This window comes from Brienomyrus brachyistius, chromosome 5 (assembly GCF_023856365.1).
Source record: "Brienomyrus brachyistius isolate T26 chromosome 5, BBRACH_0.4, whole genome shotgun sequence".
Lineage (NCBI taxonomy): Eukaryota > Metazoa > Chordata > Actinopteri > Osteoglossiformes > Mormyridae > Brienomyrus > Brienomyrus brachyistius.
Window position 1 is genome coordinate 17,290,836 of NC_064537.1, and position 25,587 is coordinate 17,316,422.

Genomic DNA, 25,587 nt, shown 5'->3' on the forward strand with positions numbered 1-25,587 from the left:
TATGTCTGTTCCCTGTTTGACCAGCAGGTGTTGCTGGCCATCATGCCATCCTTAGCTCCTAGTGTGTCTTCGGTATTCCTCTGGCTGTCACACGGCTTAATGACCTAAGTGGGTGGCTGTTATCTAGGCTCACCTTTGTTGTGGGTTTGAGGCTGCTCAACTTCACCATGTTTGTTATTTGTCTTTCATTTTTTGTTAATTCCTGTTATGTATTGGTGTATTTTGTATGGCTCCTGCTTTTATACCTTTGTCTATTCCTGCTTGTGTCATTATGTTATGTTTTGCCTATGGTGCTGTCTTAATTGAGGCGCAACGTGGATCATCCCCTCCTCCTCGTAACATGCCAGTAACCTGTAATGCTAACTTGTGGAAATTCTGTAGTATGACTGATATGTTTAGGTTCCTCTTGTAATGTATAAACAAATATATTTTTGTTTGTCACATAAATATGGTGTCTTTGCCAAACACAATGCTTAAGGAGAGGAAGAAGTTCTGTCTCTAGCTCAGACATGCGATCAACCAAATGTATACACTGGGCTGCACAATTCAATATAATTTATTCACCTGTCTGACTTTGAAAAGGTTGCATTAAGCTAGGCTGTTTTGCAAGGCAAAACAGAATTTCTTTACGGCTGTCTTTAAAATAGAAATTAAATGAAATAGCTGTAAATTAAAATTTTGTTTCACGTCCCACAAGGAATGCATGGCGCGTGATCTGCTTTTTATGTTGCTTTGGCCTCCATCTAGTGGCAATTTACTGTAAATGCAATACATTAGAGCAGGGGTAGGCAATCTTATCCAGAAAGGGTTGTTGCGCGTCTGGATTTTCCCTAATTAGATTACTGATCAGAGGACTGATTGACTGAAGAGTCTTCACACCTGGGTTTGAACAGCTGGCCTAAAGGTTACCCAAAATCCTGCATATACACAGGCCCTTTGCAGTTCAGATTGCCAACCCCTGCATTAGGGTGATGGCTACTTAACAAATAACAATAAAGAACTATGCCCCTAATTGGCAAACTTACTCCTCAAACCACTAAATGCATCTTTAGAAACTCCACCAGCAAATTAAACATCATCCATTTTCTGAAACTGATTATCCTACTCAGAGTCATCTGGAGTGTATGGGTACAAGGCGAGGAACAACCCAGGATGGGGCACCTTCATACTCCATTCTCTCACACTTTCATAGGCAATGTGGTAACTCCAATTAGCCTCAGCATGTTTTTAGACTGCAGGGGGGAAACTGGAGTATCTGGAGAAAACCTCAGGCCAACACAGAGAGAACATGCTAACTCCATACATATGGAATTCTGGTGGAGACTTGAACTCGGCTTTTAGAGGTGTAAGGTGACAGCACTAACCACTACACCACCATGCCATCCTCAGCAAATCAAACAATGCATCTATAATCAAGTAATCATTTTGTGCATCAAACCAACTGTGCATCAAAACAGTAAGTCCCTCCTATCGTAGGAACTGCAGTCTGCCATTCACACCGCAGTGAAAAAAAAGAGAAAAAGTCACATTTTTAAGGCTTATAATTCACCACTGGTTTTGGAACAGCTAATAGAAATATCCTAACTCTGTTGGTTTGCTGGGAAAAAATAAATCCCTTTCTTTGCACATTTATTGTGCTGGAGTGATTTATTTCTGTAAAGATGCTTTACAAAAATTGCAGTGTTTTAAGGGAAAGGGTTTAGCTCGGGGTAACAGAATGTGTAAGAAATGTAGCTTGTCAGGGTCAGCGTGCGTCCGACCCTGTCCTTGTGTCTCTGCCCTGTGTGGCCAGCAGCCATCGCTGGACCCCCCCTTTGTGGTCTCGTTGTCTTTGGCCCTAGTGTGTTATTCTTGTGCTGCAGACTGCTACATGGCACAGTGGGTTAAGCATGTGGCCCAAAAGTTAAAACCCTTTGGTCACGGGTTCAGGACTGACCAGAAATTACTGTAGCTTTACCTGTTTTGTTTAATTATTGTTCACTATTCTTCCTAGTGTTTATTGGTTCTGTCTTCTCTTTGTGAAGCTTGTGCCTTGTTTTATTATGTTCCACGTGTTCCCATATCTTCTGAGTGTTGAATTCCTAGTGTGCGATTAATGTTTCTTAGTTTCAGTGTTTGTTGGAGTTTCCCTAGTCGTCTGTTCATTAGATTCTCATAGTCAGTTCTTGTTTTCCCTGTTCGCTTTTGACCCTTTGTGGTCTTTTTATTTTGTGCTTTTTCTACTGTGTTCTCTTTTGTTAGTAAAATTCCTTGAAACCTTTGATAAAATGCAATTGATATGGTGAGATTAATTTATGTACAGTGTCAATCCATAAGATAGGCCACCGAAGCACATGTACTGGGCAGTGAAGCCAAAACTCTTTCTGAAGATGGGGAAATAGTCATAAACTGCATCAGATATAAGCAAATGATGTGTCACATCATTAAGAGCAAGTCCACCATGCTGGCCAGAGACCGTCAAAAGCATTCCCTACTGTATCTCCATCACCTGGTCCAATCACACCCTACTTTGTCAACACAAATGCACATGGACAGTTTTCACATCAAATACTCCCTGAAAAGCTTACTTTTAAGCAATATATCTCAGAGTATCGGATTTATGGGCTGTGACACAATTGTGTACAATGATATCATTGTCTCCTATCATTAATGTGATTATGGCTGTGTGAGTAGCAGAGTGTGAACGAAAGTGTTAGCTATGCAAGTTAACTTGCAGCTAATTTTATGGATGGTGCAATCAACCACAGATTGGTACAAATAAATAATATTACAGATTGGTAATAATACAACAACTAGAAAATGCTATATGCTGTGCACCTTATAGCAAAAGTCTACTTATATATGTATATGACAACAGAATACTTTTCTCTGATGACAGAGGGCCCCTCCTCCCGAAAGGTGAGCAGTTACAGCGTTGAGCATTGTGATCACCTACAAGGCAGTTAGATCACACCAGTGTTTCTCAACCCGGGTCCTCAGGGACCGCCAGAGAGTCCACATTTTTGCTCCTTTCGGGCTGAGAAACACTGGATTACACAATGTCTATACATGCATCAAATGATAAATAGTGGGCTCAGCTTTTGTGCACGTAATCAGTAGGTCACCTGTTCGAACGCAGCATCGCCATGTGGGCGGGTCCTTGAGCAAAGTCCTTAACCTGGAGCTTCCTGGATGCTGCTATATGTGGCTGCCCTTCGCAGCCAGCTTATTCTCACCTACAGAGAGCAGGCTGGGGGAGGCGTAAAGAGAATTCCCCCATAGGGATCAATAAAGTATCTATTATTATTATAAAACTGACGCAGACCATCAATCACGACATGCGGAGGCTCATAATAAATGTGAAACGAAACTGCTCTTCTGAGAGGAAAGCAGAGTTTTTGAAGGAGCTGTAGTATTATTTATATGGATTTTGAGAGGGTTCTGTACATAGTGAAGGAAATTTTGTACCTCTACATTGTGAAGGAGATTCACTATCTGTACATTGTGATGATTGTTTATTTATAAGGAGAGATAGTACTTTTGACAAAAAAAAAGAATACATGACAATACATGACCCTGATGCAAATGTTACTCTATAGAAGTACACATTCATCTTCAAGGGTAGTTTCAAACTAAGGGAAGGCACTGGATCAGACATGCTAATGTCTATAGAGAGACAGTGGACATTCCCCATATCGTCATAGGAGAAAAGTGTGAAGCAACATATTACAAATGGCCCATAAATGTACCTCCTATATATTCATGGTCAGATCAAATTCGTATATATATAAGGAGACAGGCAATTTATGATATTGTTTGACATAGCAAGGCTTTTCCTGCAATCACACAAACCATTTAACAATTACCAACAGCTGTCAGTTATTGTCTTTCCCCCTATTTTACATTCCATTGACATTCGAATCAAGATTTTTCCTCCAAATTGGGGCTTTAAGATGTTCATGACCACAACCTTGCCTCACCAGTGAGTGATGGATCTCCAGTGTTGCGTATAAGGCAGTAGCTGATGTTTACTATTGTGCAGGGAGAAGACAGTATGTTACGCTGATGAACACAAGTGGCCAGACAAAGATCTAAGTCATTTCCTGAATACTTTTGTGCATGACCTTAGCAGATCACATCAAGCTTGTTTTCTTATAATTGGTGCTGGGCGTTTATAGTTTGAAGTCCTTCCGCTTGTTGGTGTTGCGTAGAGTTGCTATTTGTTTTTGGCCCGATTTCCTTGTTTGAATAAATTCTAAAATATATTTTCACAAATCTGCATTTTTATTGTTGTTAATTTCATTTTGTTGGCTTTGAGTATTCAAAGAAATGTGTGAATCTTAGTAACAATGTATTTCTTTTATGCCAGCAGTGTGTGTATGTATGTATTATAGGTTCAATATGAACCACTGATATGACAACATGCATCTTGTACTGACACATTATTTTTCATATTGTCAGGGCTGCTGTCACACTTTTCACACCAATTCTTTGCACACAAGAACTATGAGCTCTTTCAGATCATCCCAACTGTTTTGAGCATTGCGTTAATAGTTGACATATCATCTGAAAAATTTGTGCAAGTATTTACAGTAAACCATAAGCAAAAATTTGACGTAGACGGATGAAGACGAAAGTGATGACAGTTCGTGTTTTCATTCTGTTTGTTAGGAAGGTCTCTGTCAAACGATGAGTTGTATAGAGGCCTACAAAGCTGTAGTATTGATATTTCCACTGGCCTCCTCAAATGCCCGGAGAGCAGCAAATCAGCGTTAATCGTTAAGCTATTCTTATTGCAAAAAAAAATAGGGTGACAGAAAACCTGTTGGTGAATGTATCTTCTTGAATGGCTCCTGCATGAGGACACTCATCACACCTTAGATGGTCCACACTGCAACCTTACACTATCTTTCTGAGGATAGGAAATTGCTATATAGTGCTGCAAGGACAACTAAAAGATGCACTGTCTTGTAAAGACCAGGTGCAGCATGTTAACAGAGGCCCCTTTAATGTAATGTGTCCTCTTATGCTTGCCAAGAGCATCATCTGTTAAGAAGTCGCGAATTCTCTTCCATCCCTGTCGCCACCTCCCGGTCAGATCAAACCCTGCTTCTTTTAGACGGTTAATATCAGGAACAATTTTTTTTGTATCAACTCACGCATTCTCTCAAAATTATAAGAACATAATTGAAAATAGAAAATAATGCTTTACGTTTGGGTTAAAATGCGTGTAAGTTTATTGGATTTATGGGTTGTAATATTATTGTCCACAACGTTACAATTTAATTTTTTTTGAGGGATTGTTTAAATACTAGTGAAGAATTATGAGATGACATTTGCACTGTTGATGCAATTATCTGAATTCATAACGTGTTAAATATTTAAGTACCTTAAACCATCCTGCAGGTGTATCGTTTAATAAAACTTAACATATTAAGTGTCGCGTTTACATGCTATTTTAAAAAGCTGTAATGGTAAAATGAGAGATGAAGGCTTCAAATGATGTGGGGATTAGACAAGAATTATTGCAATCTGAAAAATTGTGCGTATGTTTTTGTCGTTGACATAGCGATTGGCTGAAGGATCACGTCAATTAAACGATCCCGAGGTCTCGATTGGGCTTCACTGTGTGCCGCGAGCTGCAGCAGGGCGTTTCCGACAGTGGCAGCGCTAGCTCGGACGCAGCTTGACTTTAACGCGGACGAAAGCTGCTGCGGGAAAATGGCCGACAGGTTCTCCCGTTTCAACGAAGATCGTGATTTCCAGGTAAACGGGCAATTTGGAGGAATTAGTGTGGGTCTTTGAAAATCATATTTCACACTGTGCAGGGGTTTGACTACGATATCCAGCGAAAACCTGTTTGTCATTTAGTCGCGATGTTTAACACACATTCTTGTCCCATCTTTCTACTGTGTATGTATGTTAAAAAGCAATTGCAACTTACTAGTCAGGGAGATAGTTAGCTAGTTAGCTTTCTGGCTGTCTAATATTATGTAAAGCTGGGTGTTTATTTTTTTATGCGTATGTCACAAATATTATTATTGTTAAATATTTATTTATTATTAAATAATAATAACGATAATAATAATAATGTTTGCACACATATGTCTAATACTAGCCTTGTTTGCTCACTGGGTTCGCGGTTTAGCGGGCTGGCTAAGCGGGGAGCTGCAGCGGCCGTCCCCCTTTCGCCCTCACCGCCAGGCCGTTTTCTGAGCTATACCTCGCTGGCTGATTGTCCGCTCAAAACTGGTCGATCTTTTTGTCGTATTCTCGGTTATCTTCCTGTTTCTAGCCATTAACTGCGCGATCACACTGTTCTGTAGCCCGTTCTGGTCTATTGCTTCTATGTAGGTGACTCTTTTATTGACGTAGTAATATAAGTGCTGTTAATAGTACTTTAACTTCTCAGTTGTCTGGTTAGCTTGGATGAACCTCTAGGTCTTCCGGTTGTAGGTCGTCCTTGCTGACTTGTTTGATATCGCTTCTTATAAAACGTCTCACTTTCGTACCCTCTGTCACACGTATGATACAATCGCACGTTTGTGTCAATTGTCTGAAAACTGAGCAAGTTATTTTCTTGTAGATTATTTCTTTAGCGTAGCGTCGTTCTGTAAAAGGCAGACAAGGTTATTTGGCTTGATGCATTACAAATGGTCAGTTTCCACTAAACATTTGAATAGTAAAAAGCAACACTTCTTATGATTAGTAAATATTACTGAGTAAATTCCGTGCATCGAGCGTTATGTGTTTAAAATCTTTAGTGTCTTAAGGTCGAAATAAAGTGTGGTTAACAATTAGATGGGATTTCGAGTTCTCCTCAGTCCAAGATTTACCCTGTAAGAATGAACTAAACTGTTTCTAGGGGTGCAGGTGGATCAGTTTGGGTGGCGTTTTCCTCTCTGTTAGCTGTGAAATGTCCAAAGTAGGTAGCTCTCTGTCACTGTGTTGGAAAGCAGCGTTCTCTGCATAATGTTCACATCGTCATGTGATTTGAACTGCCCGCAGAATGCTCTGTGGGTACTGGCATTGCCTCCTTGCTTATTTGTAGTCTTGTTTTTACAGCTGCCTGCTCCCTAATTTGTTAATGTCTCACAATTTGAAAGGGAATTTAGACTTGTCATTATTGTCCCGTTAATGTCAAGCAGCCATAGCTTGTATGCTGGGAATTTATTTATGCTTTACGGACTGGCCATTTTTTTCTTGCCACTCTTGGCAATGGGGGTGAATGTTTTTATCAGAGAAAAAAAATGTATGTAATGCAGCCTTCTGTCAAACATTAGATTCAGTATTTCCAAAGGAGACAACTTGAAAAGGAATAAAAAATGTATACCTTTATTTTGAGTTTGAGTTATGTGTTGTGTTGTGTCCCTGGTCCTGGAGCTTAACCTCACTGATGGAGAACATCAGAAACATATGTGCCATTCTGTGTCATAGCTGCCGATTGCACCAATGCATAGAGAAGGGTACTGACAAATGACTTAGAATCAATTTCTGTGGACTTTCCTTCTGCCAATGATGGCATTAAGAGGCCTGTCTTTACCTGTGAAGAAAGGTGTGTGGTCCTCTTGAAAGTGATCATTTTTGGAATAACTGATGTACATCTGTTTTTAATGAAAGTAATTTAATGATCAGTGGTCATTGTTGACGCACTACAGCACTCAACGGAATGTGTCCTCTGTATTTAACCCGTATGTGACATCGTGTCATAGCAAGGGGCAACTAATTCAGCGCCCGGGGAGCAGTGCCTGGGGGTGGTACCTTGCTCAGGGTACCTCAGTGGTGCCTTGCAGGGCAGGGATTCCAACCAGCAATCTTTCAATTACAAGTGCGCTTCCCTAACCATTAAGCCACCACTGCCCACTGTTTTATTTTAATGATGTTCATCTGTTGCTTACATTTTTATTATTTACTTTTTGGGAAGTGTGCACTTTTTGTCATATAATTTTTTATCTAAATTTGAAATGACTGGTAGGAGAGAGATTTAATCTGTCAGATTAAGATGTAAATTTGAGATGAGCTGAAATATGTCTAGATATTTGCCTCTCAAAAAGCTTGGGGTGAATTTTTACTTCGGTGTACGTTCTGAAGAAATATTGTGTGCTTTGGGGCATTTAGGTGACCTCATTCCTAAAACTTCAAGCCAATGTACTTTAAATTAAATGTTCCAGCTTCGAATTTGATCAGATTCTGATGTTTGTGTTGAGCATAAGACCTGAAAAACAGTTGCTTTTGTGTTCTCATCCAGCAGTACATTTTGTTTGTCGATGCTTGGGTTATACTACTCATCATTATTGTGATCTAAGCCTAAATGGGCACAGTACCGCATTTGTGCTTCACATGCTGTCCTGCCTTGTCCTGTACTAATTGGCAGCAACTGTTGCAGTCCGGGCAGAAAACACAGGCTTCTGTTGTTGGCACTATGTATTCAGTACGCTGGAGCAACAACATCCCCTACCTCGACTGCAGTTTCTGATGGATAAAAAGAGCAGTGACACAGTTTCGATACAGACTTTAGGTGTAGTTTGCTCGCTTGGTGCTGCCCCAGGTTCCACCATCTTATGTTAAAATGCAACAATGTTTCCATATCTAAAACTATTCATCTGGGCATAGATATATTAAAGCATGAAAATACCATGTTTACACTTCTGGTCTGTTAAATGTGCAGTGTAAACATGTTATTTTAAATGTATTTTTTTCCCCCTTTATTTGTTAGCCCTGGGCAAGGTCTATGTCATATAAAAAAACAAGTTATACAATTTTGTTTTAATCTTGAATTAGGTCAGACTGTAACACAGCATTGCATTATTTGTTTCGATGATATTAGCTCTTATTTTATTTATTTTGTTTTTTCCCCTCTTTTAAACTCATGATTTTGGGACGTTAATGTTTTTGCTCATTTTTCAGTTTGCTTATTTCTATCTCAGTTGTTATCAAAACATTTTGTCAAATGTGAACTGGTTATACCCCCCCCCCCCCCAAAAACCAACTTATCAGTTCCTTTTAATACTTGTACATGCAGTTAACCAATGTATGCCAAAGTGTCAGGGGAAAAAAAACTTAAAAAAAAAAAAAACGTAAATAAAGAGAACTAAAATTTGTCTCTAACTCTCTATGGTAGTGTTTTTTTATGTATTTATTTTACTTTTAATTTAATTTTAAAGATGATTTTAGTGCAATTCATTTGATATGTGGTCTTATGACACCAGGAGTTAGTCTTCGTGCAACTCAAGCACAATACTCAGAGAAATATCAGAAACTCAAACGTGTGATGCAATGAGCATAAAATTCAAATAAAGGATGGAAAGTTTAGCAGTTCAGTTCGATAAGCACAAATTCTTGTGGTTGATGCTGACTGCTCTGCTGAATGTGAAATGCCACCGTAAGCAGGAGCTCTGGGTCTGTCAGACTCAAACACTCCAGGCATATCTTTGGTCTGACACGTTTCTGTTTGGTCAACGGGTTTGTTTTTCCTTGACGGTATATCGTCTTCCGCAACCCAGTATTAAAAAAAAATAGACTGGGGTGACCATCCCAAATGCACACGGCACACAAGGAGCTTTAGCTCAGCTTGCTTTGGATAGACTTCTAGTCATCGTAGCTCTAAGACGCTTTTGGAAAGAGGACATGTTAGTGGTGGATCTTCAGTATAGCTTCCTGATGCTGAATAACGTAAGATACGAAGCCTGATAGCATTCCCAGGTCTAACTGGCTAGTCCCGTCTTTCTGCTCTGAGAAACCCACAGCCCCTCTGCTTGGCATTGCTAAAATATTTGTATGTGTTGTTGCTAAGTATTTTTTAACTGACAAGCATTTTTCTGATCCTTAATCTTACTTAAAAGGGTTTAGAATCTATGGAAATGATCCAAAGGGCAATCTTGGGGACGATCTTCTTTGTTCCTATGTGTGTTATTGCACTTGTTCGGTCGTCTTGTCATGATTGCATAGGTGCTCATGCCTCAGTGACCCTGGCGGAATCGAAAACTGTCGATCGCCAGAACTGGCAGCTGTTTTTATGCTGTGGAGAGAGGACTCCAAGGCTCTCCTTACATAGCCGTGTGCCGAACACGGGCGGTAAGCTGCCTGGTGTCGCACCGTTTCCTCTAACCTTGTGCCACTTTCAAGAAGATGTGACTCAGATGAGCAGGAACTGAAACTAGAACCTGTAACTAGGCGGAGCCAATTGTTTACCTTGATGTTTTGTGAGGATGGCTGTGAGGATAGAGGATGAAGAGGGGGGGGGGCACATTTCAGAGCAGACTCCCATGGGAAAATGCTTCGTGTTATGTAATTCACTGCCTGACTGAAGGTTAGTAGGCAAGTCTGAATATCTGTGTGTGTGTGGAGGGGGAGGTGGGTACCTTAGGATATGTATCGCTGCTATATCACTTCTGTCTGATTGTAGCCAGCTCTAAAGTATGTTCAAATCTCAAGGTCACCACCTGGGATTTGAATTCGGTGTATGCTTTCTGAGATTGTTAATGGAGGCTCCAAGAGTGCCCTTGGGACAGCAGCATCATGTTGGAAATGAGAATAACTGGATTGCAGCAAAATGCACTAATGAGGGGCTCAGCGACTGCGTGGTCCGTGCCTCTCGCTCTGAGTGGTGCTCTTGTATGTCTACAGGAGGCACTGGAATAAACTTGGAACCCAGTGTAGCTTGAGGGGAGTTCTGAATGAAGAATCAGTCCTAACAGATTGGGCATTGTGATGGTGTCAAGCTGGGAATCTCTGTATCGGGTGAGAACTGAGCTAGGCTTTGTAATGCAACTCTGGTTCTAACTGCCCCCCACCCCATCTCTTCCCCTTTTTTGGGCATGTGCATTTTTCATTTGTAAGGAGGGACTAGTGAGGGATAAGTTTAAAGACTGTTGTGTCCCTTGCGTCTCCCCTTCCTCACTCCTTTTATCCCAGCCCTTCTCCATTTGCAGTGTCCATTGCTGCTTAAATACCTTCTTTATAATCTGGCTCTTGTGAATAGCAGGTGGTCCCATCCAGCTCCAGATGCGTAATATACACCATTGAACCAGTGTTTTTACTTAATGCATGGTCCTCAGTTTACCTTTAATAAACACGACAAACTTGGAGCGTTTTCACCCCTGTAGTTCATTTTCTCTGGTCCAAATCAGTTGATGAGTTTGTAAATTTGTAGGGTCTTCCCCTTGTTTCAGTTTGCTACACAGAGAAAAATCCAAGCGAGGCAACTATGCACCACTACAAACCACATGAGAACGTTCATTCTGCTTATTGGTCAGATGTGTCTAATAAATGTAAATACAGGAAGAAGGTCCTGTGTCCTGGGCTATGCGGCTGATCATCCCAGTTTTATGTATTGTTCCCTCACACCCTTAAAGTATTTCTGCTATACTGTGCGCAAGCACTCTAATAATTGTAACTAGTTTGTTGCCCAGCTTTAGCTTATTTTTGTTATCAAGGCATGTACATGTATTTTTCTTAAAAGCACCCTTATCCCGCTCAATGTTTTTGGAGTGCAAATGAATGCCAGCAAAATAAATGGTTGAAGAAACACATTCACAAGTCAGTAGTTTGAAGAACATGGCTGTAACGGGCCGTTTATGGAGCTGCACTAGCATAATTGAATCGGAGTGCAGTTTCTTCCTATTCTGCTTTTCAGAATGGCAGAGTGACAGAGCAGTGAGTTAGCAATGATCTTTGGTCTCATGGAAAACATCATACTTGTGGATCATGGGTAGTTGATATTTTTTAAGAAATATCCCATCTTTGGTGGGAAATGGGTTTTCGGACTTTTTTTTTTCCACCATTTGTAACCTCAGTTTTCTGATGCTGATCTAATTTTATTTTTTTTTTATTTGCGTCACGTTGGCTGTGTAAAATGTGTGTAGGTCACAACCAAATGAGTGACCATTATGGTGGTGGTGGGACCAGTGACAGCTGTCTGGGGGGAAGCTTGTGACTGCTTGATTTTAGGTAGCCGTGGGAGGCAAATCGGTATGTCTGAGCATGCACTCGTTTGTGAGCTCCTGATACCAGTAAAGGTCAGCGTGTCCCACACCAGAGAAGGGCTCTTTCTTTGGGAATATGTGCTTTGCCATCAGACTGTTTTCCAGTCACAGATGCTGTTTGGATCCTGCCTGTGACGCCAGTTCTGACCCACTGTGGAGAGGTATTGGCTTGGTCCCTCTAAGGACGGAGGTGTAGTTACATTTTTGTCAACACTGGAAATAAAGGAACTTGGAGGAAAACTGAAAGCCATAAATCTCATATTTAAAATAATTTTCTTTTAATTTAGGTTGGAATATTTATGTTCAATGGGTCGTGACATGCTTTACTTTTTAGTCTTGTGCTGTGCATCTGAAAGATGAATTGCATAAAGAGCATTCGAGTTGCGAATAGGTGTTTAAACGCTGCATGAAAGAATGCTTGTGTGGATGCAAGTAGAATAGGAAAACGCTTCAGATTAGTGAAATGAATGCATCTCATTCTCTAAATTAACCAACATCTGTTTTGTCTCAAGTTAGACTCGAATTTGCGTTAAATCTAAATATTGCCCGGTTTCAGTTCTGGAGGGCCAGTAGTGCAACATGGTTTGCAGATTTCCCTGCTGAAATGCACCTTATTCAGCTCACCAGCAAACTGCCTGGTTTAGTAGGTGTGTTTGAGCAGGGAAATTGCCCTTGCATGCAGTACACCACTGTGAACTCTCTTAGCAGAACAAAGAACAACCCTAATGATTTTTAAAGTGAGTCACATTAAGATTTTGTTATAGCAAATATAAGAATGTGATCCTGTCTGTCTTTTTGTCATTATTTATTTAAGTCCAGCTTCCTGTGCTGAATATGAGCATGCTCAGAATGGCACTGCTCCAGACCCGCATACAGGCACTTCCGTCAGCTATCCTGACTGGCTATCTGCATGTACTTTATCTGCAGGAGATTAATCCCTTGGTGGGGGAGGGCTGCATTTCCATTCATCGGGCTCGCAGAAGCTCCGTAATAAGCGGCATGCGCATGCTTAGTTGGCCACACAGCCTTCTTATGTTTCCCTTTGCACAACCGAATCTTCCCGTATCCTACAGTGACCTTCCACTCCTCACCCACCGGACATCAAGTCTAGCTGACGGTCATTTGAGTGGGATTTCCAATGGTATGTAAGGTTACATCACCCAAAAAGAGAGAACCCAAAATAAAACTTTTTCTAATGCTGTGTTTCTAAACAATTTTACATAGCATTTTGGTTTGGTGGAAAGGAATCGATGACCAACGATCGACTGCCGCAGGGGCATCGGCTCAACTGATAGCAGTGCATCAGCTGGGTGCGCGTCAGTCATCCAGCACAGGAAACACCCAGCCTTTAGCAGTACTGCTGATCCATAAACAAATTGTATGCCCCTGGAACACTCCGTCTACCTAATGGTTGAACAGACTGCTCAAGCAGGGTCTGACTGAATCATGGTCCACAGAGGAGCATCAGCATGTAGATCAAAGGGTTATTTTGTTCTAAATGCAAAAATATGCATTGCTGGAGTTTCTGAAAAGTGTAACTTTCCAAGTGTACTTTCCATGCTTCCCCCCGTGTCGCCGTGGGTTTGCAGTTAGGCAGACTATAGTCGCTAACTTACCCATAGGGTATGATTGTGTGTGCATGTAAGCATGTATGTATGCCCTGTGATGGACTGGCGTCTTGTGCAGTGTATATCTTTTGCCTTGTGCCTTGTGTTGTGTATGGTAGGCTACAGAGCCCCCCACAACTCACACTGGGAGGAATGGTTATAAATGGGTATATTATTTTTAAATTTAGGTTAAACTGCTTGTTGAATTTGAATTTAGATTTGGTATGAAATTACTCCTCCCACTCCACTCATTCATCTATCTATCTATCCATCCGTCTCTCCATCTCCCTGTCTCAATTAAATATCATTTTTTTTGGTCCAATTATATTAGTGTGATAGTAGTCAAGTTCTGGTACCCCAGAGGAAGTCATCTCATATCCAGATGGAGGCCCTGTGTGTGAACTTTTGGCCATTTAGTATGACTGCGATAAAGGTGTTAAAGTAAAACTGTGGGAAAAGTTTTTGGCGGGTCGCTGTGCCAACAGACCCCTGAATTCAGGGAGTATTTGGCTGTGATGAAGCGTGAGAAGCGCTGCTTCCTAAGGTCTCTGTCTTTGTGATGAGCTGGAGTACATACTAGTCACGCAGCCTGCAGTGGCGTCCTGTGACTCTTTAAAAATACACTATCTGATAGCTTTATCTTAACTGAGCTGCTGCATGCCTCCAGTTTAAGTGATGCGAAACTTCAGTAGCCCGGGTGCAGTCAGCAGTGTGATGGAAGTATTTTCAACCCCCAGTGACCTTTTTTCACTAGGGGACGCACTACTATACTGGTGGTACTGTCATTGGCTGAAATACCATGATCTCTGAAGCATTCTCCCACAAGTGACTGAGGTGGCACAGTGTCTGCTTGCCCCTTTGAGGCATATGTCTGTAGTTAATGAATGTTTGACCCCCCTCTGTGTCCTACAACCAATGCTGGTAGCTCCTTCCAATAAACAAATACTCAAGGTCAATTTGCCAGCTATTACTCAGTGTTCATATGAGAGTGGTGGACCTGGTGCCTTTCTATTGGCTTGGATACCTTCACGTATAGCTGCAGGTTTACAGTAACACTGTGAGTTGGTCGAGGCTTCAGTGGAGGGACAGATGAGCAGGGTATTGCTGTTGTCGCAGTACGTCTCTGTCCTTCAAGCTCTTGCAGCTGCAGCAGTGTTAATGAAAGCACTCGTACAATAATCAGTTTCCCTCCCCCACAGTGTCAAATGCTGGTCTCCCTTTCAGGAAGCAGTCACCTCACTGTGTGGGATGTGAAAATGCAAACTTGAGACTATGTGCGCATGTACGTTTGCATGCACAAAGCAGTCTGGGCAGGCTGGCCCATGTTTTCCAGGGTGACGTTCTCCAGTAGAGCCCTGTTCTGTCTGGGTGCTGTATTCTACGTTGACACTGCTGTCTCGCTTGCCTTGCAGGGGGGAAATCACTTTGATCAGTATGACGACGGTCAACTGGAACTGGAGCAGGCATCCCTGGACAAGCCCATAGAATCGGTAAGGATGCGCTGATTGCTCAGGCTGTCGGAGCAAGCTGCTTGTGGACAGTGTGTGCGCAGATGGATGGTTGGCTGTACAGGACCCCCCCCCCCCCCCCCCCCCCACACACACACACACACACACACACACAAACAGACAAGATGTCATGCACTGGCCTTTTGTCAACATACCTCCTTAAACCCTTCATGTATTTTCCATCTTCTCTATTTCAGTCTCAGATAATTTCTTCAGGTAGCTCATAAAGAAAAAACATTCTTCTTATCACCTTATTTTCTGCTAGTAGGTGACCTTTGGGGAAATGAAAGAACCTGTCGAGTGGATAATGTTCTGGGACAAACTGAATCCAAACTGAGAAATAAGTGCATAGTGAGTGCCTGTGTGCCTGAGAACTCAGCCAGGCTTGGTGCCTCAGCTGTGGCAAACTGAGGCCCGCCTGATCCCCGGAACACGGCAGTACAAATAGCCAGTTGTTAGGTGCAGACAGGGCCTTCTCGAGCACGGCTGCGTCGATAGGCCAGCCGCCCGCTTTCAGACCAGGCAAGATCTGTTTATGAATTCCACTCACCTCATGACCAAAGCCAGGCTCCCCTTCCTGGATACATGAAGTTGCCAATAGTCTGCGTTCAGTCAGATGTTTGCCAAACAAAACTGCCACTCTTCCCTGCCCAAGTAGTGAATATGCTTTTGTGAAGGAGATTAAGCTCCACTAAGAAGACTCATCTGCAGAGGCAGTGTGGGTTAGCTGTTAGCTCGCCCCCCGCCCCCCTTCCTGATCCTCTCCAGGCTGTGCCCCTGCTGTCCTCATGCTGCAGTAATTATAGCATGTCCTTCTCAGTCTCTGCTGACACTAGCCACTGCAGGACGTCTGCTTGGACAGCAGTTGAATTAATGCGCTCGCTTATGTTCAATTCTGTAACAAATATAAGTACATTTTACGGTTCCGTTTTATGTCCCCCTGCTTTTTAAATATTTGCATGATCTGTCAGTTTATTCATTTTATTTATTGCCTTGTTTGGTTCAGTGTAACTTTAAAAAACCCGACACAATATCCACTCCAGACAGAGGCTGGGTGAATGCAGAGTGTGTGGGCCCGTCGTTTTGTCCCTAGGTTGTTCACACGTGTGCGTGCACTAGTCATTTTAGAGGTTGTGTGTGCGCTGAATGGGAGAGTGACGGCGGAAATTTCTTGTATTGTACACAACTTGGGGTGTTCGACATTTCTCTCCTGCAGCAAATTGGCCCCAATTAGCTAAGCAGCTATGACCCGGTTTGTATTTGCACGCTCTTGCTTTACTGTTCTCCTGTATCTCCTAGGGTCTCCTGTAACGCTTCTCACCTTTTCTCTCTTGCTCTCCAACTCCTCTTTGTCCTCTCTTGACCTCTGTCTGTCTCTCCCTCTTCCTCCTCCTGTTTGACACAGTGGTTCGGTGTACAGTACCCTCTGTCGTCCTGTGCTGGCATGGTGCTTGTGCAACTGGAACTGCATTTTTTTGTTTATTTTGTTTGTTTTGCTGACAAGGCGCTTGGATAATATCGCAGGCAGCTCCTCTCCCAGGCATCAAGGCAAACAAGTTCTTTGGGCCGGAGCCTCAGGTCCTCCTCCCCTCTCCATGTTGATTTCACCCTGTACCTGTCACAAAAGAGAAGGTGCTGCTATTCCCCCAGTGTGAACTTTCAGTAAATTAAAAGGTTCAACTAAAGCATGCATCCTTGTCCAGCAGTCCTCTTCCAGATTATCATGACAATGTTTGCTCAACTTTCTTTATTTGGGGTTATCCACTGTAGTGGTGCTCCACTGGAGTGTGTGTGCGCAGTCAGCGTACCTCAAATTTTAATGAGGGATGTTAAAATTGATTTTTTTTAGGTCTCCCAATTTCAGGCTTAAATGTTAATCTGGTAGTTCATGGTACAAATTTGGCAAGACCAAATAATGAAACCCTAAATCGTAGAGTTTTGTTCAGGTTAAACATGTATCAAGAAGTGATTTTGAGACTAGCATGAAAATCAGTCAACAAATCTTTTTCTTTTGGTGTGCTGTCTACACAACCAGAAGCACACCATGATGTTTCACTACTGTAGGGTGATGGTCAGTCCATTAAAGGCACCTGGCTTGGGTATCTCAAAGAATTACTGCATGTTAAGTCATGGATTTTAATGTTCCTCAATTATTGAAGGAAATGAACAAGAGAAAATGTGTCAGTTTAGGGAACTAATTTTCTACTGTTTGGTTATTTGTATATTAAACTCAATGCTTTGAAAAAGAGAATGAGTGAGCCGAACTGGTAATAACTGCAGCGACGTTATTTGCAATCGAGGCTCATCAGTAGGTAACTCTTTCTCAATCTCCCAACATAGTACGTTCATTTATTTATCGTATTCATTTGTCCAAAGTGCAGTGCAATTGAAAATCAGAGAGCAGGGTCAGGCTGTGTCCCTGGGGCTAAGGCCACAACAGCAGAATGAGCCTACCAGGGACCCTCAGATCACAGGCACGCACTCCTAATCTTCAGAGCTGCACACCCCCCCCCCCCTTTGGCCACAAACAGGTCCCATACAGGCCCAAAGGCAAATTTTCCACATTTGGAGAGAGGGCAGTGGAGAGGGAGGTGGCCTGATCGGCCAGCGGAAGCCACCTTTGCTCCTGCGTTATTGTCTGAATGTTGCCGCGACATGTAGCTCTGAGTTGGGGGTGGGGGGAATCTGGGAGTCCTGAGCTTTGACTGGCAGTTGTCACCAGCCCCGTCACGCCCTGTTGGCGCCTCTTAGTAAACCTGCAGGGATGACAAAATCCAGAAAGTGGAAGCTAGGAGCAGGAAGCCTTTGGATGATCAGCAGCGTCCCTATGATGACATTCCTGCTGAAACGGGCACCTATGGCTCATTCCCGTTAAAGCTGGGAAGCACCTCAAGCGCCAACTTCTGCAGTGCTCAGGGCTGGCGACAGCACAGCGGGGGTGTTTCTGGACAGACTCTTTTGGGGTCTGGGGATGGAGGCTCACCGAGTGACAGCTGCCATGGCTGGGGGCGCGTGTGTTTGTGTGTGCGCGCGTGCACGAGACGGAGCTGTGTGTGCCGCCGGTGCCGCTCGCCGCCTCGTCTTCCCGCCACTCATTGTGCGTGATCCGTTGGCAGCTAGAGGTCTGTGCTCCTCTCTGGGGACCTGTTTTAATTTTGTTTTTAATTTCACCTCTAACATCTCTGCCTTGCATGTTTAACTGGGTAGCGTACAGTTCCACTCACTTTCCTCTTTGCGAGAGATATACAGCGGGCAGCTTCAGGCCACCCCTCCAAGAAGCACATCACCATGGGCACCAGGTCCTCGCCCCCCAGGAGCAGAGCAGAACCCCAGCCGAGAGACTCTGAGGACATGACGGACTCATTGTGGGTTGGCGGGGGTGGGATGTCGCATCAGGGCACATTTCGAGAAGTATGACAAAATGGGTAGTGTGCCATGACTTCCGTTGGATCGGAGTTCTGTAATGGTCCGTGTTTGCCTTGTAGTTCTGTTAGGCCAGTTATAGATCGAGCTGCTTATTATTAACCTGCTGGAAAGTTGCATGTTTACTTATAAGCAGAGAATGCTTGCACTGCAGTCTATTGTTGGAAGGCTTTGCATGTTTTATTGTGTGCAGTCCCTCCGTATGGGAGATGGAGATGTTTATAGGGTGAAATCATCCAGAGATCATAGAGACAATGCAGATGTTCACTCTTTGTGTTGAACATTTTAATTCGATTAAGGTATAGATTGTTTCGAGTTCTTGGTCCTGGATTCCTGCCATTAAGCTGTTTATACATGCAATTTTTGTTCTGCTTGGCTGCAGCCAGAAACCCCTTGTTCTCTGGCTCGACTTCAGAGACAATGCTCACTGCTTGCTGCTTGTCGCTTTATTCTCTTGTTATTCCTGTAGCGACACCATGTTCTAGAGGCTGGTGTTTGTCACCGCATCCTGTCACTTGGTAAAGTCCTGATATTGTCATGGGGTTTCAGGACAGTTTGACGAAGATCACTTTCTGACCAGCACTGACTGCTGAATGCGTGCTTGTGGCTCCTGCTGCTAAATTAATGTGACCAGTTTCTCCTGAATGATGCACCAGGCTGTCAACACTAAGACTGAACTGTAAACCTTGCTAAATTGCTAGAGAAAAGGTCCACACTCAGTTTTGGAAAATCTTGTTTTAACCTCTTTTTAGCCTTGGCCAGTAAGATTTTGAATTACCCGTAAGACACTACCCATAAGAATTAGTCAGAGTTTTGGTTGTTGGTTTGTGCCTGGTGGGGATTGGGGGGCTGTTGAGACACCATTAGTCGGGATTCCTTACCACATGGTGTATCGGGTCATCTTCAGCTTCCCATCTGGCATCTTGCTACATGCTAAACCTGTGGGCACCTCCAGTATTTAGTTCTTCATAGTTAAAGGTGGCTTTAGACCCACCCTTTAGGTCTTGTGCCATTATGCTTGTGCTTATGACGGACAGTTTAGCTGGCTATGGTGGCTGCCTGGTAAAAGTCACATTGCGTTTTCCTTTGCATGGGTTTACGATATTGCACATCATTCAGCGTAGGTTTGGGAGTTGTACAGTGAAAAGTTTGCATTTAGTTTGCTCACTTTAAATGACCATGAAGCCAGAGGATTCCTTCTCCTCATTGTAATACAGTTTGTGGGAAGTCTCCGGTCTTTGGAAGGGGCCCCAGAGAGATCAGGTGAGCTCTGGGCCTGATTGCATTATCCTGAAGGAAGCAGGCATTATTACAGAAGCCTCTGTTTTGACTGCATGTTATTGCTCATGTTTGGGGCCAGTTGATGGTATCTGTTACCGGTAGGTGTTTAGAGAGCGAAGACATTTACAAGAGCCTGGGGGTGGTGTTTAAAACTCAACTAATGCACAGAGAGGATCTTATTCCTGTTAGTTTGGATTGTTTCATCATGGATTTGTGCCTGAATTTATTCAACCCGCCCTCAGCCCGCCTAAGTTCTAACCGTCCCACCCTTGCAGTTCTCACTAGAGGCCATGTCGATGCCAGCCTTGTATATCTCTCTCTCTCTCTTTCTCTTTTCAACATCTCTGGTTTAACCTCTGTAATGTAACTCCCCCCCCCCATAGAGCAAAAGCACAGCACAGTAGTTTTGAAATTGCAAAAGTTTCTTTTTTTATGGCTACGCTTAAGGCAATCAAAATATACTTGTTACAATGCTTTTTGCGTTCCTGTTGCACAATTCCTCTTTATTTTATTTTATTTTTAGTTTCCTTTCTTCAAGCAAGAAAGTAGGGAAAAGACAAAATGTGATAGCTTTAAAAACCTTAGTTTCTGGACAATTTCTTACATTGTGTTACATGTAACTGTTCTTTTGACAGCCCAGTTTTTAAAGCCAGGTTCGTATGGAATTGCTTTCCCTCCACTTGCACTGCTGTTGGAATCGACGTATTGCTTCATCTGTCTGTTTAGTGCATCTGTTTGTTCGGCACGGCGCGCTGTCTCCACCCCTCCCCCTCGCCTCTAGTCCAATCAGATCTCAGGAATTCCGTGTTTTTGTCCCTTGTTTTCCATTTTAGCAATGGGTTGTTTATTTTTAAAATAATTGCTACCCCTGCTCCGCCATTACAGGAATGAGAGATCTGTAAACCGAAAGCAATATGGGAACCTTCCACTGTGTGTCAGTGTGATGGGAACGGTCCAGTGAAGCAAACGTCACAGAAGGCCCGAGTACGGTCTGTGTTTGTGTTACTGCTCGGTAGAGCTTACCCTTAAGGGGTAGTGCTTATCCTCAGAGGCTTGTGTGAGTTCTGTACAGCCTATATATAACTGCTTCACATAAACAGTACTTGGTTTTATAGAGTGGAAGCTGAAGCTGGAGACCATTACAGAATTATATATTTTAATAATCTCTGCAAATGTACGGAAGCTAAAAGGTTGAGGTTGTTTGTCTGAAATGGAGAGAACGGTATACAGTGTGAAGCAGAGAACCATTTCACAGCGAGTTGTTTGAGCTGAGTGCACAGTTCAGCGGTATATTTAACAGTTTGAGAGCCTCTCTGAGAGTAGATGAGGGATTAAATGCCAGTCAATAAAAATAAATTCAAAAAAATGAAACCCCGCTCACCAAAAAGACTGTCATCAAACCAATGACCTGCCATATGGAACAGGATATACTTACATTAAAATGATAAGAAGTAACATTTGAGACTGCTAAATTGTGTAGAATAAAAGCCACGCATGGTGTAAGTGCTTCAGATCCCAGATATCACTCTGTATAGGAAGGCGATTTAATGTGAAGGAAGCTGACAGCTGCTGAAGGAGGTCTAAGTGCAGCTGCTTGATAGTGGAATGAAGGAAGAGGCTGGTCTTCACACACAGCAGCTTGTGTGAAATTCACTGGGTGCAGCACCAATCCAGACCAGCGATGGCTGCCTTCAGCACAATGCTAATTGGACATCAAATCGGGGTGTTTTTCAGCCTTCTGTTCCGGTTCTCCACTGGACCAGTTCACCTATAGCTTTTTTTGTTACTGACCTCTCTCTAAGCACCAGTTACCTTTATAGCTGTCATACTCCTAGTGCCAAGCCTCACTGTACTCACTGGATTAAGTCTGAGACAGCATGTAAGCATTCTCACTGCTATATTCTGTGGGTATTCTGTAAAAAGTTGGTTATAAACATTATACATTTTAAACAAGATTCTTATTTTTTCCTTGGACGCGAAAAGGGTATGTGGTGCATGACTCATTTAAGCAAACAGGCAAATTACTCATTTGCTTTATGCTATATTTTTGTAATGTTTCCTGTTAGTAATTTTAAAACTGTCCATTTTTCATTTGTGTAGCTGGATCCCAGGATTCCCATATTTGCTTGCTGGTTAAGTTTTGTTCCTGTTTTATTATCGGTTTCCTGAAAATTTACAAAAAAAGGGGTCTTGCCCAGAACAGTGACCTACTTGGTATATATATATATATATATGTGTGTGTGTGTGTGTGTGTGAACCTCAGAGGAGCGGTGATTTGTGAATCAGTGAGGTTAGGCTAGATCTTGCACCCTGTGAGGATTGGTCACTGTTCCGGGCCCAGCATCCCGTGAGTCCCATAGGGGCGTGTGGATGGCGAATGTGGAGCGAGGGGGGGCAGCGCGCTTGCCGTATGTGATGCGTCCTCATGCACACTAACGTGGCCCTGCCTGTTTCATACTAACCCTGCGTCTAGAGGCCTCTTGCCAAGCTCGCCACCCTCTGCTCGTGCTCATCCTTCATTCCATGTCACACTCAGTGATTTTTATTCCTGTCCATTTGTACAAAATGCCTAATATATAGCTGACTAGCACCAGTTTTACTAGCCCAAATTTGCATGTTTTTTTTTTTTTTTTTTATATAAATTGCATTTATTTCTTTCTAGAAACACCCCCTCACCCTACCCCACCCCACCCAAATTACCCCCCACCGGATAATTGATGAGCCTGGAATTAATTTATAATGATTGGCTCTTCTCCTTATTTCATTTATTATTCTTTCCAATTTTTGCTTGTTTTAATGTCATCCTCTGTTTTAGCTGAGGCCGTTTCACATTCCACGGCTTGTTTTGAGTGATATTTGCTGTACTAGTACTACTACTAGTAACTTTTATCAAACTAGTACATTTTTTTTTTCCAAGCTGAAGGCAGCCTCCACCCTTCCCCATTCACCCATGCACACACTTGCACTGGTTGTACTGGTGGCACTGGTTGCACTGGGCGCCTTTACTCTCGTGATTGCTGCATATATACATGGTGCTTCTTGTGTTATGGTCTCACCACCAGCTTGGACTTCCTCTATCTAAATGTCTATGCAAGATCTCGCTCTGTTCTGTGTCTCTGTACTTTCCGGATAGGTTTATATATGTCTCACGTGCATATATAACCGAACGTGTTGGAATCAAACTGCCGGTAGTGGTCTTCCGCCTCCCCCACCCTCCCCCCCCAACTTGCTTTCTCAAAGTTTACTTGCATTTGTGGTCCTCTTTGTAGCCTGCACAGAAACAGCTCATCACATAGTGTGCCCCAAATGCTAGAGGCCTCCCTGCGTCCCCTAAGTTTTCTGAGGTCTGCTTGTGTCAGGTCACTTCCCTGAGTTTAAGGGTAACGGATTTGAGTCCCATACACACTGTAGGGAAAGCTTGTACTTTACTGCGCCCCCATTTTGTGAGTAATGTAAGTCTTCTCCTGGCATGCCTTTCCACACGGAGCTTTGTACTGACACAGTGCTGGAGGTAATCAGATGGTCCATCTAGGATCCCTCCAGTCACCTGCTCCCAATCTTGCTGTACTGTACACTCCTGCAGGGAAAGCACTTCTTATTATTGGAATATTTTGGTCTTTTTTTCTTCTGTTCTGTCCATCAGGATAATATTGGCCACCGGCTCCTACAGAAACATGGCTGGAAGCTGGGTCAAGGGCTGGGCAAATCCATGCAGGGTAAGTGCCTTGTTCAATGTTACTGCTCCTCTGTCTTCTCTGCTCTTTGTTTTATTTTCACCGTTTGTTTTCATCCTGTTGTTTGTGTTGTGAGTCACCTTTTTTTTTGTTTTTCATGTGCATCCCCCATTCCTGCCGAGTTGTGATGGCTTGGGGTGATATCAGCTTGACTGCCTTTACCGGGGGGAGGGGGCAGTGCACTGGATTGTCTTTGTTTTATGGTCTTCACCTCCAACAGTGGCCCCCGACTCAGTAGGTTGCGGGTGTATCACAAAGAGAAGGCATAGGGAGTTCTGGGAATGCAGCGGCCTTATAAACACAGTGGCCCAAATCCGAGGTTGGGAAGCACGTTACGTGCTGAAGCGTGCGACAGCGGACCTCTCAGGTGGATATTAACGCTCATTTGCTGGAGCCGAGCTGTACAGATTCGCTGCTTTTCGTCAGCCAGACAGAGGGGCTCAGTGTGCCACTGGGAAGATGCTCCCTGGACAATCCGCCCATTGACTGCACACGTGCGTGTGTCACTTTCACAGAGCCTCTGGGGGTGGGCACCAGGGCACAGAGTGATTCATTCTTACAGGTCAAAAGTCTCCTTTGTTTAATAGGGTGACAAAAACTGTCCTTTTTCACAATAAAGAGGAAATTAAAGTGCCGCCTTTTTCATAGCTTGCCGTCCAAAGTAGCTGGCTGCATTGGTACCATGGCGTAGGGCTGCATGATTATTTCTTTTTAAATTGCTGTCTCACTTCATACCACTTTGAGATTTCATTCCTATATGACGGTGGTTCGGCCATGTTTGCATTAGCAGGGAGATTTGTTGCATCAAACCAAGCGCTTCCTTTTTTTTCCAAAAGCTGTATAAATAAGTGACTGTACCACATTACACCATGTGATGATCTGTACACAGGAAGATGAGGCAGATTTGAAAGCACATCTAATATGCAAGACAAGGTGAAAGGAAAAACAAGAACAAAATGATTTAGACTCGAACACCTTTCCAGTGACTGTGAGGAACATGGTTTTGGCAGCCTCTGTTTGAGCAATAAAGTTGTACTCGTACTGAAAAAGGGTTCACATTTGCTTGTGTGGGTGTATTTTTTTCTGATTTAACACAACAAATTTGTGGTAAGAAGCATTTGTTTTGAAGGTAATTTATTTAAGAGTGGGTGAGGTTTTATGTTTAGTATTTCTTGGAATTGGAAATGAGGTTGTTAAAAACCTGGAGCGTGCCCTTTCAGTTCTGCAAAGTGTTTCAGTAATGATTATGTTTGTTCTAACTTCATAAAGATAGTATGTAATGCTAATAATAATAATAGAAAAATATTTTGCTCAAGAGTGGTGAGAGTGCAATCTCAATTCTGAGTGTAAAATGTCATTCATATTTCATATGTATTAACGAATCCTACTGTGGGGTACCAACCAGTACTTGTTTATTAATTCTCCTATACTGGATTGTGTGCTTGAAATCAGGCCTGGAAATGCCCCAGCACATGCCCCCCATATCCTATTAGACTGTCTGCCAGAACATGGTTTTTAAAAAGCTGCACAGCGGTGCCCCTAGTGCACACATGGAAGTTCCGCAATCTCCACTCCTCCTTGCTGGAGGTCTCCAGCATCAGAATGTGCTTCTTAATGGGGGCAGAGCAGCCTGTTTTTCAGCCTCTCCCTCTGCCTCTGTAAGCTGGGGGCTAGCGACCCACTCTGGCAGGCCCCTTCCTCATGGCCATCTGCATCCTCCCTCCTGTTCCCTCCTTTCCTCCTCAAGGTCGTGGCTTCCTTTGCCTTGGGTTGCTTTTGCAGCCAGCAATGTGGGCTTGTCAGACATTTTACACAGTTGCTTTGCTAAAGAGTTATCTCTGATTATATCTGAGATGGGATGGGAGACCATGGAAATGTCAGAATCCCCACGATGCATTGCTGCTCAGTTGTCGCCATTGACATTTTATTGGGAATTTCTCTGGGAGCAATTCTGATATCTCATAAATGAAAAGTTATGTCAAAAATGTGCCTGTGATGATAAAATGTATCCCTTCCCACTTTCACTAAACATTCATTTTGTACAAACGTGCACTTTTGCTTTCACCTCTCA

General features: G+C 43.0%; 1 protein-coding gene across 4 annotated transcripts in view; it reads left to right on the top strand.

Moving 5' to 3' along the window:
• Nucleotides 1-5,593: 5,593 nt before the first annotated feature.
• The window catches only part of LOC125742367 (G patch domain-containing protein 8-like), a 39,075-nt gene continuing 19,081 nt past the window's right edge, over nt 5,594-25,587 (top strand). For 3 of the 4 annotated variants that reach the window (XM_049014285.1, XM_049014286.1, XM_049014284.1), the window contains exons 1-4: nt 5,691-5,745; nt 14,983-15,060; nt 20,418-20,435; nt 23,426-23,498. Coding sequence is in view for 2 of the 4 variants with exons in the window: in XM_049014284.1 (XP_048870241.1) it covers nt 23,492-23,498 (7 nt within the window). In the remaining 2 variants the exon portion in view is untranslated. Of the gene's footprint in view, nt 5,746-14,982; nt 15,061-20,417; nt 20,436-23,425; nt 23,499-25,587 lie in introns of all 4 variants that reach the window. The other variant, XM_049014283.1, reaches the window with a different exon arrangement.